The sequence below is a fragment of the Candoia aspera genome, chromosome 13 (genome assembly GCF_035149785.1).
Source record: "Candoia aspera isolate rCanAsp1 chromosome 13, rCanAsp1.hap2, whole genome shotgun sequence".
Lineage (NCBI taxonomy): Eukaryota > Metazoa > Chordata > Lepidosauria > Squamata > Boidae > Candoia > Candoia aspera.
The window spans coordinates 5,058,784-5,077,037 of record NC_086165.1 but is presented as its reverse complement, the minus strand read 5'-3'; the positions used below and the strand labels follow the sequence as shown (position 1 = coordinate 5,077,037).

Below are 18,254 nucleotides of genomic sequence, written 5' to 3'. Positions count from 1 at the left end.
AAGCATAAACGATAACATAGGAACAGCATTGCAAATTCAAACTTCAACAGAACTCTTCCCTCCAGATCTAAAACTCCCTTTTAAAATTCATGCTCCAGATGAAAACCCGTTCAATTTGGCTTTTTAAGTTGATCTTAGTACAAGTATCCTATCATGACTAAGGCATCAGAAATGCACAGCTGCTGAGACAGGGATGGTATAATTAGCCTTGAGGTCAGCAAAGGGGGGGGGGCTAAATTCCTGATAACCAATTGGAAGCTTCCTTACAAACTTTCTCAGGCAATTTCTAAGCCCTACTTGGATAGGACGGCAGCAGATTTCCATGTGGGCTGTGGGATTGCACGATTACGTACTAGATTCCCCCAGCCCGTGAAGGCAATTGAATTTATTTAGGATTATCTAATCTTGGAACTGTCCAGCCTGCTACTCCCATCCCATCTGGCTTCTGGATGCCAAGCAAGAAAAGCCAGCTGCAAGTTGGCTTCACGTTGCATTCTGCTTTAATTTAGTTTGCACACACACGGACGTGAAAAATATTTTAGGTGTCCTCTGCGGACCCAAAGGAGACCCTAGAGAAGGAAAAAACATTCCCTGCATAACTGGCTTACGGTGGAGAAGTTTAAATACCCTTACTGCCCAGGTAAGATAACATACTTGATTTTCAAACAGAAATTCTGTCCTTCCATGTGCAAACATTTTCTTTTGCCTTTCAACAGCCCTTCAAAATCCTCTGTGTAACTTATTTGTGTATAGTTCACCACCATCTGGGCTCGCTGTCAAGAGCACACTCCAGTCAAGGACTAGTCAAGAGGATGTTAGCATTACCTTTGGTATCTGGAATAGCAAATAACTGATTCAGACAAGGGTGCTTCTAAGGCATCCTTCAGATATGAGAGTGGGCGAGGGAGCCTAAAACTGACATGAGAGTTTGGAGCCAGATGATCAGATCCTGGCTTAAGAACCAGGTTTTCACAGAATGCAGATGCCTGCACTGAGCTGGAAAACAGCAGTTGGGCAGAAAGTCATGCCATAAGGATTATTTAGTTATTTGTTTGTTTGGTAAAAATGCCTTATTTCCTTATTTCCATTGGGAACAAACAAGCTGAAAAGCTAATCTGCGTGAATATCAAAATGAGGTCAGTGGAATCCAACAGGACAGGTAAGTGTGGGTTGCAAAACTTCCCTGGGGAACAACCAACTAGGTAATTTTTGGGGGTAGGTGTAACATTCTCCTTTTTGTACTTCTGCAGGGCAGATATTCTAAGATGCTTTTAGCTGAGTGCGCTTGCCTGTGTGAATGTGGGGTGAATATAGCAAATATTGTACTGCACACTTTACATGGATCTTTGTAAACCTTATGTTTTTGACTCTGCAACGCTAAGACACGGGCAGAATGGATGAAAAATGCATTTTCTGCCTAAACTGCATCCATCTGCAGGAAGATTTTTATGCCTCGCTGTTGCTACAGGCCAGTTTTGTTTTTGTTGCCAATGTATAAAGATCACACTCTGATCAAGTCCAAAGATTATCGGAGATGTTTGGCCTTGGAACACAGAGGATGAGTTACTGTTATCAATTTCCTGATAACAAGTTCTGTTTCCAGATTCAGAGTTGGGCAAATAGCCTTTTTTTCCCATTCTTTCTTGACGCTAGGAAGCATTACTCTAGTGCAAACCGGATGCTAAGCACTGTAATCACAAACATGTGACCACAGGGATGCTGCGATGGTTGTAAATGCGAGAACCGGTTGTAAGCCTTTTTTTCAGCGCTGTCATAAGTCTGAACTGTTGCTAAACAAACGGTCGTTAAGCGAGGACTGCCTGTATGGTAGACACAGATCTTCTGTTGCTCTCGTTTAGATGCAGCATGTCTTCTGGAAGCCAGCAGCAGCGGTGTTGCAACCTCACTAAGCCAACATTCACCGAAAAGCAAGCCGCTGAATTGGTCAAAAGGGTATTTGGATTGGAAGTCTCCCAGCTCACACCGCTGCCCAGCTATGACGATCAAAACTTCCACGTGCGCACCGCTTCGTTCACAGAGAAAGGAGAAAGCCCCCGGGAATTTGTCCTCAAAATTATAAACTGTGAAGATAGCCAGAATTCTGAGCTCATCGAGGTGCAGACCCAGATCATGATGTTTCTGAACAGCGAGGGCTTTCCTGTGGCCATGCCCCAACTCACCCGAGAGGGCAAAGTGATGTTTCTGGAAAAAGTAGGTGAGGAAGTGGACCATACCATCGGCGTTGAGGTTCTGCCTCTTTGCTTCTTGCAATCTTCTGATACACTCCTGGCAGGGCCGTGAGTGAATGAAAGTGCCCTTTTCTGCCTCTTTGCTTGCTGTAGTTTTTTTGTTTGTTTGTTTTGAAGACAGGGCAATTAGATCTGTGGACCAATGCTTGCATGAAGAGTCCATAGCTATGTTTTATTGGGGAAAAAGTTACAAGATTCTGAAAGTGCAGTAACTGCATCTTCTTATTTGCAGTGTCAGCCAACCAGGAAGATCTTTTTCTGGGATGCTCCTTTCCACACGCCCTTTGGCGTTCCTTGGCCAACAAGCATGGTCATCATAACTAAGTTGTCTTTGGAAATTGTTTTTCTTCCTTAGTATTATTTGTCCTATACCAGGACATAATATTATTGGTCCTATACCAGTGTTTCTCAACCTTGGCCAATGTCATGAGTACTGATGGTGAGCCGGAGGGGGCCCCTATCCAGGGGGAAAAGGCATGTGTAGTTTAGAGGCTTTGAACTTTCCTTCGAAGAAACTCAGAGCAGACCTGCCTTGAGTTTTGGGTTTATCTGTGTGGGTTTCCCACCGTCTTTCAGTTTGGCAGGATTTTCTGTCTACTAGAGTAGGACAATAACACTAGAGATCTAGATACTGTCTCAGCATGGTTCTTCACTCTAAGATAGGACAGCCGCTTTAAGATGTGTGGACTTCAATTCCCAGAATCCCCCAGCCAGCATAGCTGGCTGGGGAATTCTGGGGATTTAAGTCCACACCTCTTAAAGTTGCCAAGGTTGAGAAACACTGTCCTATACATAGATTGGTTGGTACTTCTTCCAATCCTTGAATTTTCCCAAGCCTGCTAATCCGTCTGTTTTAGACTGGGTGACTCTGTTTTAGCTGCATCAGGATCCACTTAGAGAATGAGGATGCCAGCAAACAGCATGTAGGATTGTGTAATATTCCATGTGTGGCTTTTGGTGGTAATATTCATCAAGAAGTTTGTTCCACACTGGACTTTTTTTTTTTTTAAATAGTTTTTATTAGAAGATTTTACATAGGTAATAAATACATTCAAAGAAAAGAAAAAATATATAGTAAACTAAATGTGAAAAAGAAAAAGAGAAAAGAAAGAACAAAGAAAAAAAGGAGATAGAGAAAAGAAAAATAAAATAAAAAGAACAGAGAACATGAAAAGAAATATTTAAAATATTTAAAAATATTTAATAAAAATATTAAAAAGTGGCTTCTAAACTTCCTCTAGGCAGTTATACATACAATCCTAATCAAACCTGTCTCTCTAATTACATCATAATTCCCTTCTTTCTGTAACCTATTCTTTCGAATCATCAAAATCATTTTGTTTTTTACGCAAGAAGTCCATAAGGGGTTTCCAGTACTGATGAATGTCAGTAACGACCTTTCTGGAATCAAAGAAGTCGGTTTATCCATCTCAACAAGTTCTGTCAATTCCACCTGCCATCCCTGCGTGGTGGGTAGAGCTGAATCTTTCCATCTTTGTGCATATAATAATCTCGCCGCAGTAATCATATATTGAAATAATCTTCCATGGCCCTTTTCTAATTGTTTACCCATCGCACTGGATGGATCCAAGATGCATCTTGGACCTTAGTTGGGCAACAGCTGTGAAGACTGGTGCCTTAATGTCCCTCTGCCTCTCAGATACTGGATCCTCCACCCAGGAGTATGCGGTGAGGTTGCTGAGCTACTTGCCAGGCAGAACTGTGGCCACCCTCCCTGTGAGTCCTCCAATTCTCTACGAGATTGGGCAAGTGGCAGCCAAGCTGGACAAAACACTTGCAGAGGTGAGATTGTAAGATCGGGCTTTACAGAAGGAAAGAAATGGGAATTTATTTCCATGTTAGACAATTGGTACAGTTTAGTCAGGTTTGCCTGTCCAAGAGACTTTAAGAATTGCAGCTTTATATGGAGAAGAAGTGTGGGAAATTTAATGCATTAAGTTTTCCGATGTGACCACACACCCTGTATATTTGTCTTTCAATCGGGTATTAATTAAATTATGAAAGTCCGGCCAGACAAATAAACATTAGACAACCCAAGATCTTTTGGGCTCATTAATCCTTTAATGTTGTCTTTAATAAAATACTTACAACCTGTGATTTATCAGTGGGCTTCAGGAATGAGAGTAATCAATACTAACTGCTGCATTAGAACAATAAAACTGCAGTCTAAGCCAGCCTTTCTCAACTTTTTGACCCTGAAGGAACCCTTGAAATATTTTTCAGGCCTCGGGGAAGCCCTGCACATTCAGGCTCAAATATAGGCCAGAAGTTGCAAAATTATTATATTCATTTCTTGGGTAGGCCTGTATAGATGCATGAACAGTGTTCTTAAACTAAAAATAAAGGATGAAACTTACCTCTATAATGTGAAGTTGCCCAAATTTGAAATAATTTTTTAAATGAATTGTGATCTCCCAGGGAACCCCTAGTGACCTCTCACGGAACCCTGGTTGAGAAATCCTGGTCTAATCTGTGTGGATTGATGTTACTCCATCAAAAGATGTGTCCTGCTTGTAAAAATTATTTTATTTTGTTTTCTCCTCACTTCAAAGAAATTCCAACATCCATTGATAAAAAGCTTACACAGGGGTGAATTTATCTGGAATCTGACAAATGTTCCTCTTCTGAAAAAATACATTTATGCTCTTGGCAAGAGTGAGTATCTGGAAGCAGTGAAACAGGTGATTGAGGAGTTTCAAGTTAAAATCATTCCAAAGCTGAGCTCCTTTCGCCCCTGTAAGTATTTTTATTCAGTGTGATAATGTTTCATTTTTTATTTTTCCTTTGCTCAGTGCACAGGAGGCTAGGGGAAATGGGCTTCAGTTCTCAGCTCTGCAATGCAATGGCCTCTAGACCTTTTCACCTTCAATTATCAGGCCAAGAAGGTATGACACACAGTCACGCAAGGGTCTATGGAATAATGAATAAGGATTTTTTAATTACAGTCACTCACCACAACTGCAAATGAAAACACATTAAAAATAAAAATAAATAATTGATAGATAATTGATATAGATGGATATGATAGATAATTGATAGAATAGATAACAGATAGATAATGGATTATATCAATTATCTATCTGTTATCTATTCTATCTATATCAATTATCTATCAATTATTTATATAGATATCATATCTATATGATAGATAATTGACAGAGATAGATAATGATAGATATAGATGATAGATAGATGATAGATATAGATGATAGATAGACGATAGAATAGATAATTGATAGATATAATTGATAAGAGATATAGATAGATAATTGATAGATATGATAGATAATTGATAGATAGATGATAGATATAGATGATAGATAGACGATAGAATAGATAATTGATAGATATAATTGATAAGAGATATAGATAGATAATTGATAGATATGATAGATAATTGATAGATGATAGATATAGATGATAGACAATAGAATAGATAATTGATAGATATAATTGATAAGAGATATAGATAGATAATTGATAGATATGATAGATAATTGACAGAGATAGATACGATAATTGATATAGATAGATATGATAGATAATTGATATAGATACTGTATATAGGATAAGTAATTGAGAGAGAGAGAGAGAGATCACCTCTTGAGGCAGTCTGTTCCATTGTCAAGTGGCTTTTCCTCTCCAGAATACACTTCCAAGACTATCCTAAAATGTGATGCTCTGCCATTTTTCGCCGGCTAATTGTAGCCTCACCCACCAGAATAGCAGAGAAAAGGTCCATTCCTCACTAAGCCAGCCCTAACTGCTTTGTGATGTGAGACAGCCCAGTTGTCCATAAAGTTCACAATCCAATCATATTTCCATAGCCTTGAGGGATCCTCTTTGTTCTCTGTCTAGGCATCAATCACGGAGACTTCAATGACCACAATATTTTAGTTGACGTTGTTTCGGCTTCCCCTCCCAATCCCTGCTACAGAATCTCCGGGATTTTGGACTTCAGCGATATGAGTTACGGCTACTACGTGTTTGAAGTTGCGATTGCCCTCATGTACATGATGATTGAAAGTGAAGAGCCCCTACAGGTGGGTGGCCACATCCTGGCTGGATTTGAAAGCGTTGTTCCCTTGACGGCCGAAGAGCGGGCCGCCCTGTTTCTCCTGGTGTGCGGGAGGTACGTTCAGTCGCTCGTGGTTGCCACCCACACGACACTTCTGCACCCCGAGAATGAAGAGTATTTAATGATCACAGCCAAAACAGGATGGAAGCAGTTGATGATGCTCGTTGAGATGGGCCAAGAGATGGTCGAGAAGATCTGGTTTCAGACTGCAGAATCCTATCGGAAATGATCCACCACCATCTCTGAGAAGACTGTTATGGATACTGTCAAGTTGGAACCAGGGGCTCAGCAAAAATTTAAAAGACTAGGAAAGGCTTATGTTGCTACTGAATAGATTTTTTCAGGCCCAATACATACTGGTTACAACAGTGTTTCCCAGCCTTGGCCACTTTAAGATGTGTGGACTTCAACTCCCAGAATTCCCTAGCCAGCCTGCTGGCTGAGGAATTCTGGGAGTTGAAGTCCACACATCTTAAAGTGGCCAAGACTGGGAAACACTGGGTTACACAGTCCCCATGTATAAAACACAGTGTTTTCCTACAAACTCATAACTTACTGCATGAAAAGAGTTCCTCCAATTTTGGGGTTACATTTTTCCACATTGTTCAGAAGGAGGTCATGTTCACATTGCAGCTTTTTTTCTTCCAGGCCCCCCAGTATTTGCTCCCTTCTGTGATTTCCCATATCACATTCAGCTTTGACTGTTAACATTCAAAATTTGCGGATACTTCTGCAGCATTAGGGTTGCTCCTGGCATAAATATAATCCTTCTCAGTGTTTTGATGTGCTTTGATTTTTGCTATTGCGATATCCCACTATACAAACTACACAGAGTAATTCAGTTTGAGGCTTTCTTTATCTGGTATTTATCACAGCAATGTTATAATTTCTCTCCCCCAATGACAGTTGACCGCATTGGAGAAATTAATTAGGGGATCTGTTTTTTCCTAGCTGAAAAAAAATCACATCATACGCTGTGGCATGCAGAACAAACTTGCATCCATGCAAATACATAAATTCCTGGGTTACAACCTTATCTAAGAGATGGAAGTAGTAATTTAGAGTTTTTATTCTGATCCTTACCATATTCCCTTCCCTCTCTCCCTTCATACTTGGGGCACTGATCTTTGAGCAGTATGAAGGAAAAGCCCATCCATACAGGCTCCATTTCGGTACGCAGATAAAGATAGACTTTTTTGATAGAAATCTATTCTACATAAATTGAATGCAAAAACTGAAACCTACGAAGTATTGACATTAAGGTGAGCCCCAGCTCTTGAGTGTGAAGAGACATGCTAAGGAAATGATTTAAACAGGGTTTTTTTCTTGAAGTACAAGCAGGGTTGTATTTTGGCACATCTGCCAGAGGAGGGAAAGGAAATGTCAAATCCTGAATGGTCTGTTTTCGTGTCAGTCATTCAGAAGTTCAGCTGAGAGTTTGCAGCATCAACCAATCTTCATACAGAACAGGAGCCTGCCGATATCTTCATGTGCACATTTTGCAGCGCTGCAGGTGGTCTTTATAAAGGTGCATCCATGATCTTTTATAAAATGATGCTTCTTCATAGTTTTTGTTGGAGGGTTGGTGTTAAGTACTCTCCGCTTTTGCCCCATCTGGTGTGTAGAGAGTCAGTTTTAATACAAGATGGCTGTAGACTATCCCATAAACATTCAATAAGGTGATTTCGTTAAACTATGTACCCTTTTATTTTAAAAATGAGAAATCCAAGGCTAATAGGCTACATTGTCACTCTTCATCACTGCCTCTGGAAGACTCAACAACAGGCTGCAGTGCACGGATGTTAGAAACCCCACTGAGGGTCAGCCCCTCTGCCCATCCTGTGATATTGATCAAGCTGCCAATGGATTTCAATATGATCTATTGATAATACCCATTGCAAGGTAGTAGCCCAGTGTGGTTTACATACCTACTTTTAAAGGACAAAACACAACATCACTTTTTTTCCTCTCTACACAGAGTTTGGAGCCCTGAGTTTGAAAGAATATGACTTGCTTAATTAATTAATTAATCATGACAAAATACACCCTTACTTGAGCTCCTTTCTTGGAGATTTCATGCCCATGTAGTTTTCTTGACCATACAGAACATGGTTTGCCACCTGTTCCTCCCAAGATGTTTATTCCCAGTCTAGCCTATGCTCTGGCTTACCTGATGGTCCCCCATCCAGGTCCTACCCTGCTTATCCTTTCAAGATTTATTATCATTAGTTTTGTTATTATTAATTAAACCTCTATGCCGCCCAGCCAAGGTCAGCTAGGAGCTGCTATCTGCTGGAATAGGAGGTATAGTTTATACCCAAACACAATTCAACCACTTTGAATTCCTCTTCTGGACTGCCCACAACAAACATGGTGTTCAAGGCATTCCGGAATTCCGGCTGGAAAAGGCAGGGTGACCCGTCTAGGACTCGCAATCTATGTCTCCTCCGCCTAGCGCCGGGCCGGTTTCTCGAGCGGGTCGGGAGTGCGCAAGCGCCAGGCGGCCATTTTGGAAGGCGGCGGAGAGCGGTGGGAGGTGAGTGGTCGAAGGGTGCCCTCCGGGCTCGCGCGCCGCCGGGTCGAAGCCCTCGCGGGGACAGGGTGGTGGGGCCGGGACAGCCCCGTCCGCCGGTGGAGGTTCTTCTGCCGGCTGCGGCCTCGGGACTGTCGCCTTTCTCCGGTGCCCGCGCTGGGATGACTTTGCACCTCCGGGAGGTTCTGGAGAAGGAAAAATCACTGTAATCAGATTGGTGGGTCGGTGGGTAGGTAGGTACAATAATAGATAGGTGGGTGGGCGGATAGGTAGTAGGTGGGTGGATAGATAGATAGATAGATAGATAGATAGATAGATAGATAGATAGATAGATAGAGCTGTTTCACAAAAAAGCATAAAAATGACAGTGGATGGATGAGTAGGTGGGTGGGTCGGCAGGTAGGTGAGAGGATAGATGGATGGAATAATAGGTAGACGGGTGGGTAGGTGGGTAGGAAGTGGATGGATAGATAGACAGACAGACAAGTGGGTTGATAGGGGGAAACAGGAAGATGGATGGATGGTTGGATACAATAGTATAATAGATAGGTGGGTAGGTAGGAAGGGAGGTGGGTAGATAGGTGGATGGATGGATAGATAGGTAGAAAGGAAGGTAGATAGGTAAAATGTCTAGTGTGTATCGGAATCCTTGTCTCACTAATAAACATGATTTAAATTTCAGTTAAGCTGTGCTTTTTTTGTCTGCACGTGCATCTTGGAGTCAGTCTTGACTTCTGATGACTGCCTGGAATCTCCCAGCACACTGTGGTTCAAATATAGTTACAAAAGTTATTGTATCTGTTTCATGGGTAGGCCTGTCTAGATGCATGAACAGGGTTCTTAAACTAAAAATAAAGAATGAAACGTACCTCTTCAAGGTGAAGTTGCCTGAATTTGAAACAATTTTTTAAATGAATCGTGATCTCTTAAGGAACCCCTAGTGACCTCTCGTGGAACCCAGGGTACCATGGAACCCTGGTTGAGAAACCCTGGTTTAGTATATCAGTGTAACAGATGAAGTTTTCTGGGCTGAAGAAATGTTAGAGATAGCTTGAAAAAAATGTTACTGTTAAATGTATAGGAATACAGATAGCAAAAACAAAAAAAAACCAAGAGCCAAGAAGAATGTGGTGGTGGTGGTGGTATTTCAGTATGCAATAACTGTTTCATAAAATCCATCTTCTTCTTTCTTTTACAGCATAGCACAACCCAGAAGCACCATGGTGAGTTTCTGTGTCCCAGTTTCATAAATATTAGGCTGTGTATATCAAATACCAGAGTAACAAGTACAGTCTTGTCCATTCTTTCTCAGAAATCCAGTTTATAATGACGGTACTAAACATGGCCCTCTTTTTATAACAATTCCACCTGCCTGGAGAATGGGAGTCCATACACTATATTAGCAAGAATAATTGCCATTCCCTTTTTCAGGGAAATAGCAACCCGCCCCCCTCTCAATCAGTTCTTTGGGGTATCAATAAGTTCTTTGAATTTGGAATAATTTCATCTGGGATGCAGTGGAGGGGGGCATACTTGACTGGGGGTTTGATGGCCAACCTGAATCATGTTTCCAAAGGTGCTCCTTACTGTGATTGAGTGATTGAGAGTGTTACAGATCACCCTTTTGTCATTTGAGTACTTTGTTCTTTAACAAAACAAACTTTTGCCTTGCAGTCTCGAAGATATGATTCTCGAACGACCATCTTTTCCCCCGAAGGTAATTAAATGGCAGAATGCAAAAAGCAGTAGGGACATGTTTATTATTGGGTGGGTTCCTTCTCTTGAACCACATAACTGTGATGTAGTTTATGTCCTAATAAGATTATTTAGTGCTAGTCAGAGCCCGCCATAGTTCTGGTGTTTGGCTCCAGGTCCTATATCGTTAAGAAGGATTCAGATAAATTGGTTGAGAGACCTATGAAGACTGGGGAATGTTTCGCCTTGAGAAGAAAAGGCAGGGGTGGGGCAGAATGATATGAGCCCTTTTTTAAATGTGAAAAGCTATCGCACAAATCAAGGTCAGGATGATTGATTGATTGATTGAGTGTCATCAAGTTGATGTTCACTCTTAGTGAGCATGTAGAGTTTCTTCATGATGATTTCTCCCTAACCTGGTCCTTCAGGCCTTCCAACGGTGCCCCCATGTCCACTGTAACTGAGCCCATCCACCTTGCTGCTGATCACTCTCTTCCTCTCTATCTGTCCAACTTATTCCAAATGACTGTTAGAAAAATGTCCTAAGAGCAGTTTGAAAGTGGAATCAATCTAATTTAATCAATCTACCTAATTTAAGAGAGATTCCTTTACTTGTGTACCATGATTCGTTTTTAAGCACAATTTTATTCATCCATCCATCCATCCAGAGGAGCGGTGGGCTTTCCTCCACTGAATGCACTCAAGTGACAGCCAGATAGCCTTGTATCGGACATGCCTTAAATTGCCTTCTGAGTCTGTGATCCCATATCTAGGATTATATTGTAAGCAGCAAACATTTGGTTCTTGATTACCAGGACAATAAATATTATTTTGCATTCACCTTGCTTCTAAAAAGGAGAGTCGTGAACCGTTCACACCACCCTTCATGTTCTTGTCTTAGGTCGTCTGTATCAAGTTGAATACGCAATGGAAGCCATAGGGCACGCTGGCACCTGCTTAGGAATTCTGGCAAACAATGGAGTGCTATTGGCCGCCGAAAGACGGAACATCCACAAGCTTCTGGATGAAGTCTTTTTTTCGGAGAAAATATATAAACTCAATGAGTGAGTGAGAGACCGGTGTAATTTTTTTTTTAATCTACGTGCTTCATAGAAGCTGTCATTTAAGTCTGGTTCTTGGATTTCTGCTGGAACCTCCCGAATTCAATGCCTGCCAGATGGGTTGGCTTGCAAGTCCCATCATCCCCACCGGCATTGCCACTGGCACATGTAGCGTATTGCTGTACGGCCTTTGGTAGTTGGCATCCTGGTACAAAATGACAGCTGTCTACAGTGGAGGGACAGCTGCAGCTGGAAGCGCGCAGTGTGGGATGAGATCGTGACCCTGCTTTGCAGAAAGGACCGCAGAGCTCCTGGTCTCACCCAGACCCCTTGTATCTTTCAGAGACATGGCTTGCAGTGTCGCCGGCATAACTTCGGACGCCAATGTGCTAACCAACGAACTGCGGTTGATTGCTCAAAGGTACGAGGGCCACATTGCGTTCTCAGTTTGGGACAAGCCACGACTACGCTCGGAAATTAAGGTTCACCAGGATGGCAAAAGGGTTTGAATTGTTACTGTTTTATTAAATGCTGGAAACCATCAGGAGGAAGATTCTTGCTTTCAATATTTTTAATTAAATGTGTTACAACGTGCAAGGCGTAGAGTTCAAAGCGTAGAGGCTGTGAACTCTAGTTTTAGAACTGTGGGACTTGTTCCGTTACAAATCGTTCTGCAGCGTGAGGCTAACCAGATTCATTTCCGAGGCCTGCTGAGTTTAGAACTTCCTTCCCCGTAAGCATGCTTAATATGGCAGCCCTAGCATACCGAAACGCAGTCGGGCTGTTGATTTTTGCCTTGCCTAAATTGTTTCCTAAACACCTGCGTTATATCTGCCGGTTTAGACAGTTCATTGAAACATACAGCACTACATTTGGTCCTCGGTTAATGGCCAAGTAGTTCAGCAACTGGTCAAAGTTACAATGGCATTGAACGAGTGGCATTTAACAACCAGTCCTCAAAGTTCCGGCCATCCCAGCACCCCGCTGTCACGTGATTGCAGTCTGGGGGCTCGGCAACCAGCTTGCACTTATGACAGTTGCAGCATTCAGCGGTTGTGTGATCACCATTGGCGACCTTCCCTACTGGCTTCCCACAAACAAAGTCACCAGCAGGGAAGGTCGCAAGTTGCTTGGGTAAATCCCCCCCCACCTGCTCACCCTCCCTTAGCCTTGCTGCGTTTGTGCTGCACCTCCCCAGCCATTCATGCGCCCTCATGCACCCTCCTCCACCCAGCAGCAGCCACTCGCATGCTTGCCAGCCTGTTTGCAAGCCCCCAGGGACTTGCAACTTCCTGCTGGCTTCCCCACTGACTTTGCTTGTGAGAAGCCGGCAGGAAGTTGGAAGGAGGCGCTTGCTTAACAACCCACAATTTTCACTTAACGATGGCAACGGTGACTGCAGGGATTGCCGTCACAAAGCAATGCGGTCACGTGACATCGCGCTTTATGACCGCACCATTTAGCAATGGACGTTCTGGGCCCAATTGCTGTTGTAACTCGAGGACTACCCGAACTGTAATTAGAGTTGAGCAGCCCTTTCTCAAGCTGGAGAAGCCTTTCTGATTTTGGCGAGCAAAGTATTTGGAATATTTTCAGAATTACGCGGCTGCTTTTAAGGCTCTCTGCCGCCTTCCATGGTAAGTGTCCACTGATCCGGTGCAGCCAGAAATTACTCAAAGAAGGAGTACTGCCTTCCCAAAAAGCAGTTAAAGAAGAAAGAGAAAAACCAAAGTATGTTTTGAGGGGAAGGGGAGTTGGGCTGGCTTCTCAGAGAATTTCATCTGGCCTTCAAAGGCAGTTTTTAGAATTTTGTGTCCCTCCTTTGCTAAGGCTGGATCCTTCTGTGTTGTATAACCAGCCAAGCTTATCTTACACCCTGGCTGCGACAGAACTACCCATGTCGCTAGAGACAAGGCAGGCACTGCAGAGGGAAATGAAAGGAAGCGAGACTAGAGGCTACCCTTACTCAGCCCAGTTTTGAAGAGGAAGAAGCTGTACAACTTGATTTCATCCATGGTAAAGCAGTGCTGTTTCTATCCCCATGAAAAGAGAAGTACGTCAGCTTCTGTTGGTTTCACAGCCTTGCACTCGACCCCTCTAAAAGTTCTTCAGTTACTGTTTCTTAGTTACTGTTTCTGCACCACCGGCATATTTTTGTATTTTCACGTTTCAGATACCTGTTGCAGTATCAGGAGCCAATTCCTTGCGAGCAGTTAGTAACAGCCCTGTGTGATATCAAACAAGCTTATACGCAGTTTGGAGGTAACATTTGTATCTGTCAAATGAAATTAACTCTGTTAGAAAAGTCTGGCCCATACAAGGAACGGCTGTAACATTCTTGTGGTCTGTGGATGGAAGGCTTACTGAGTCTAGAAAGCCAACAAGGTCTGACAGCCCCATTTCTGTCTGATGACGTTAAAGCACTCCAAGGAACCGAATGCATTTTCTTTAGCTCTGCCCTGAAGCTCTACCTGGAGGTTAGAAAGGACAGTAGCAAGACATCTTATTTTCAGGTTCTGCTTCATTAAGAAGTGCATTCACAGATTTGGGTACAGTCTGTCTATTGTGGGAAATTTTTGAAATGGGTTCAGGCATTCGTGTTCCATAAAAGCTACTTTAAGTAAGGTGGGGGGACCCACAATCTGTGTATGTTGGAGATATATTTGCAGCTAACCATCCTTGAACAGTGGTGCCTTTGCAGAAACCAGAAGTGATATCACAGCAGGACCAAATTATCAGCATCATCAGTGTAGTTTTATGCTTGGAAAGAATTTATTAGAATTCATCTTACATAGCAGTAATGCAGAGCAGTTTGTTATTTCTTAGCAAATGTTGACATTTTTACTTTGGTAAATTGCATTGCTTAATTTAAATCACCCGCCTCCTTATACTTAACAGGAAAACGTCCTTTCGGTGTTTCGCTGCTGTACATTGGCTGGGATAAGCATTACGGTTTCCAGCTGTATCAGAGTGATCCTAGTGGGAATTATGGGGGTTGGAAAGCCACATGCATTGGAAACAATAGCGCTGTAAGTTTATTGCCTTTGGTGTTAATGTTTTTTCCCGCATGTCTGAAAGTTCGAAGAACTCTTGAAAAAGAGCATTCCACAGGAATAAAGTCTGGTCATAACAGGTAGAAAAATAATCCGGTGGAAGGAGAAATCCCTTATATCTGCAAAGGACCCTTGGAAAATATTCAGGAACTTCGCTTAGTGAAAGACTCAGCAGTCAGACTATTAGGGGCAAGCACTTTAGGACCTGTAGATCTTGACTGTTTTACAGGCTGGATTTGGGAGGTTCATAAAACAGGCGTTTTCCAACTAGGGAATGTCTTGCAAAGGGAAGCCCGTTTAGGCTCTTAATTTTAGATATGAAGTACTGTAAAGCCAGTATTTCTTTCCCTGGGCCTTCAATAACTTCTCATGGATTTTAATACTGCTGTGGCTTGTTTTACTGTGTTGGTTTTATTTTTAACTGAACATCCCTTTAGGGATTCCGGTGGACGGTTATGGGATTTATGCTTATTTTAACGAATGGGAATATTGTATGTGTAGTTTGGGCTAACCAGCTTTGCTCTTTTCCTTTTCTGTGCATAGAGCGGCAAAAACTAACTGCAGGGCCTTTCTGTTTTTTAACAGGCGGCTGTATCGATGCTAAAACAAGACTACAAAGAGGGAGAAATGACCTTGAAATCTGCACTTGCTTTAGCTATCAAAGTCCTGAACAAAACCATGGATGTTAGCAAACTCTCAGCAGAGAAAGGTAAGCTTTTCTCCATCTGCTTCCATCTTGAGATCTCGGATATGAGTTTTGGTTTCCTTAGAGAGGTGCTATCCCAGTTGGTAGAGCGTTGCTAGTTCTTGGTTTATTGTGACTATTTTTTTAGGTGTCTGCTGAATTTTAGGATCGTACAGGTAGTCCTTACTGAACAACCACAATTGAGACCAGTATTTCGGTTGCTAAGCGAAGTGGTCATTAAGTGATGACCAACTCGATTTTACGACTGTTGTGCAGTGGTCATTAAGCAAATCACCGTGGTCACTAAGCAAATCACATGGTTCCCCATTGATTTTGCTTGCCAAAAGCCGGCCAGAAAGGTCGAAAATGGTGATCACGTGACCATGGGATGCTGCGGCAGTCATAAATGCGAAGTTGCAAAGTGCCCAAATTGTGATCACGTGACTGCGGGGACACTGCAACGGTTGTAAGTGTGAGCACCGGTTGTAAATGGTTTTTTTCAGCACTGTTGTAAGTCTGAACCGTCACTAAACGAATGGTCATTAAGTGAGGACTACCTGTATGGTTAAACCAGTCCCGTTATCCTGAGTCTTTGGGAATTAGGGGTTGTGACTTGACTTGAGTTAGATTTTGAGGTTTTAATTGTGTATTTATATGTTCTTAATTAGCACTGTTGATTTTAGTAGATGGTTACATTGTTTTATAGGAATAATAATAATAATAATAAGTAGCTAGCTAAAAAACTCTTGAAGTCTCAGATTGGGGCACGGTAGAAAAGTTTGCACTAAATCTGTTGGGCTGTATTGCCTCTCATAATACCGAAAATAGTTTTATACAATATCCTGTATTGTCCCTGCCTCTTCTGGCTGAGCATTTCTAAACGATAATGCAATTTTCTTTTTCTTCTCTTATATTTCAGTGGAAATTGCAACCCTGACACGAGAGAATGGGAAGACGATAATAAGAGTTTTGAAGCAAAAAGAAGTGGAAGTATTGATAAAGAAACATGAAGAAGAAGAAGCAAAAGCAGAGCGTGAAAAGAAAGAGAAGGAGCAGAAAGAAAAAGATAAATAAATCAAGTACCTTGAAGAAGGGGCTGTTTCAGTAAACTGGCCGAGATCCTGAAGGTCTGTTTATTGAGCCTGTTCCTTTATATCTCTGAAACATGTCACCTCTTTCCTCAGTGAACAGAAATCTCTTTGTTATTGCATCTTTCTTTTATATTACCTAATAAAAAAGTGAATGGTCCTGTCAGAGTGCAAAGTATATCCATAGCACCAAATAAGCTGCTAGTAAAAAAAAATAATAACATGGTTTGAAAAATATTAGGTAGCTTAAAATATAATAATATCTTTAAAACAGAACCAACCAGATTCTTGTAGTGGTGACCAGAGGAAAGGCTTAAAGTACATACAGAGCCCTCTTCCAGAATTTCATTGTATAAATATCTTACTGAAATTGAAATGAGCTTTCCTGAGAGCAGAGGAACAGTTTTCTTTAACCAGTAATTTTTCTGAAAGGCTTTGCCAAAGAGGAATTAATTGGTCCAATTAAAATGTAGGCGATCCCTCCACGTCTTAGTTTTTCACAAAATGTTGAAGCTAAGGGCAGAGCTCCATTCATGAAAGCAGGGTGAAGATTGCCATAATGTTGGTCTCTGGCAAGAAGCCTATATTCACTTGCTCTCAATACTTTTTTTTTTCCCTCCTGGATGCATCCAGGAAGTCTTCACGGCATGCTGTTTGCAGATAAACTTGGGAGTGTTCATCAAGTTCAAAACTGGTCCTGTGCTACTTAGCTTCTGGGTCCAAACAAGGTTGGCCTCTCACAGAGACATAAACTTTATTGATCCGATTATGTAAACCAGTGTTTCTCAACCTTGGCAACTTCAAGGCACGTGGACTTCAATTCACAGAAATCCCCAGCCAGCATGCTGGCTGGGGAATCCTGGGAGTTGAAGTCCACGTGCCTTAAAGTTGCCAAGGTTAAGAAACACTGGTTTAGATCCTTGGATTTTAGCAGGATGAAGAGCAGGGGAAAAGTGGGCAAGATATTTTCTGTCGCAGGTGTAAAGAGAGTAGGAAATGGTGCGTTTGCTTACAGGTGGGAGCCTACAAGAGGCGGCCAAAGATGCTGAAGATCATTGCAAAACCAATTGGCAATTTGCTGCTGTTGGTGAAGATTTATTCAGAGCAATATAAAGGAGACGTTTCCATTCAGTTTCCAGGCTGTGGCTCACTCCACTCCCTATAACACACTTCTAGGGAGACGTCTTTCTTTCATACTGGTATTAAAATCATGCAGAAAAAGCACTTGTTTGGGGCAGGAGTCAGGTGCAATCCAGAAATTGCTACAGATGGTCAGAATACAAAGTGCAGGCTACTGACAAATTTAGAGGAGGGGGGGGGAGAAATTGAAAGCCCTGCAGGTGAATTGGCTAAGGATAGGTGAACTTGGGTCTTTTATCATAAAGGACAGTCCTTTATTTCAGAAAGATGTCCTTTAGATTTATTTAATTACTTATTTTCCTGGTTTTGCTCTTCCATTTTCCTTTGTAAAGCAAAGTTATAAACATAAAACATTTTTTGAAAATCCTTATGAACCTCTTTCCGATTGGTCCTTTTTAGTTTTTTTCTAAGAAAATATGGTCACCGTAGCTAAGGGGAAAGTTTGACAGTTGTAAAATTAAGCAGCGGAGCCTGGCAAACCAATTAGAAGATGCTGCTTATGTTATATATTGTTCCCTCCATATAGTCCTTGCGGTATTGATTAAAAGACCCAGGCACTTTATTTGACCTGTAATGATTTTTTTTTCCCTTGACTTCAGAGAACCACGCGGGTCTCCTATATTGCACATTCAGGCAATTTGCAAAGAACAC

The 18,254-nt window shown here is 41.9% G+C and overlaps 2 protein-coding genes across 4 annotated transcripts; both read left to right on the top strand.

Moving 5' to 3' along the window:
* The first annotated feature begins 345 nt into the window (after window positions 1-345).
* HYKK (hydroxylysine kinase) lies at window positions 346-7,173 on the top strand. Of its 2 annotated transcripts, XM_063314511.1 has the most exons (5): window positions 346-640; window positions 1,860-2,215; window positions 3,910-4,052; window positions 4,823-5,006; window positions 6,129-7,173. In XM_063314511.1, the coding sequence occupies exons 2-5, from the start codon at window positions 1,867-1,869 to the stop codon at window positions 6,575-6,577; spliced, it is 1,125 nt and encodes a 374-aa protein (XP_063170581.1). In that variant the 5' UTR covers window positions 346-640; window positions 1,860-1,866; the 3' UTR covers window positions 6,578-7,173. The 2 variants fall into 2 exon arrangements, with proteins under 2 accessions (XP_063170581.1, XP_063170580.1); XM_063314510.1 differs by lacking the exon at window positions 346-640 and having other exon boundaries at window positions 1,793-2,215.
* A 1,598-nt stretch (window positions 7,174-8,771) lies between these two features.
* PSMA4 (proteasome 20S subunit alpha 4) lies at window positions 8,772-16,629 on the top strand. 2 transcript variants are annotated; one of them, XM_063314512.1, is made up of 9 exons: window positions 8,772-8,884; window positions 10,080-10,104; window positions 10,556-10,598; window positions 11,478-11,640; window positions 11,981-12,058; window positions 13,811-13,899; window positions 14,536-14,666; window positions 15,276-15,399; window positions 16,295-16,629. In XM_063314512.1, exons 1-9 carry the CDS (start codon window positions 8,787-8,789, stop codon window positions 16,447-16,449), a joined length of 906 nt encoding a protein of 301 aa, XP_063170582.1. In that variant the 5' UTR covers window positions 8,772-8,786; the 3' UTR covers window positions 16,450-16,629. The 2 variants fall into 2 exon arrangements, with proteins under 2 accessions (XP_063170582.1, XP_063170583.1); XM_063314513.1 differs by lacking the exon at window positions 8,772-8,884 and adding an exon at window positions 8,972-9,102.
* The last annotated feature ends 1,625 nt before the right edge of the window (window positions 16,630-18,254 follow it).

What these genes read in the sequence shown, in the direction of transcription:
- PSMA4 (XM_063314512.1), top strand. Translation starts at nt 8,787, where the DNA reads ATGTCTCCTCCGCCTAGCGCCGGGCCGGTTTCTCGAGCGGGTCGGGAG. An exon ending in AAAATATATAAACTCAATGA is followed by an intron (nt 11,641 to 11,980) that starts GTGAGTGAGAGA and finishes TGTATCTTTCAG; the next exon opens with AGACATGGCTTGCAGTGTCG. An exon ending in CTGCGGTTGATTGCTCAAAG is followed by an intron (nt 12,059 to 13,810) that starts GTACGAGGGCCA and finishes TTCACGTTTCAG; the next exon opens with ATACCTGTTGCAGTATCAGG.
- HYKK (XM_063314510.1), top strand. Translation starts at nt 1,825, where the DNA reads ATGGTAGACACAGATCTTCTGTTGCTCTCGTTTAGATGCAGCATGTCT. An exon ending in GATGTTTCTGGAAAAAGTAG is followed by an intron (nt 2,216 to 3,909) that starts GTGAGGAAGTGG and finishes TCTGCCTCTCAG; the next exon opens with ATACTGGATCCTCCACCCAG. An exon ending in GCTGAGCTCCTTTCGCCCCT is followed by an intron (nt 5,007 to 6,128) that starts GTAAGTATTTTT and finishes TTCTCTGTCTAG; the next exon opens with GCATCAATCACGGAGACTTC.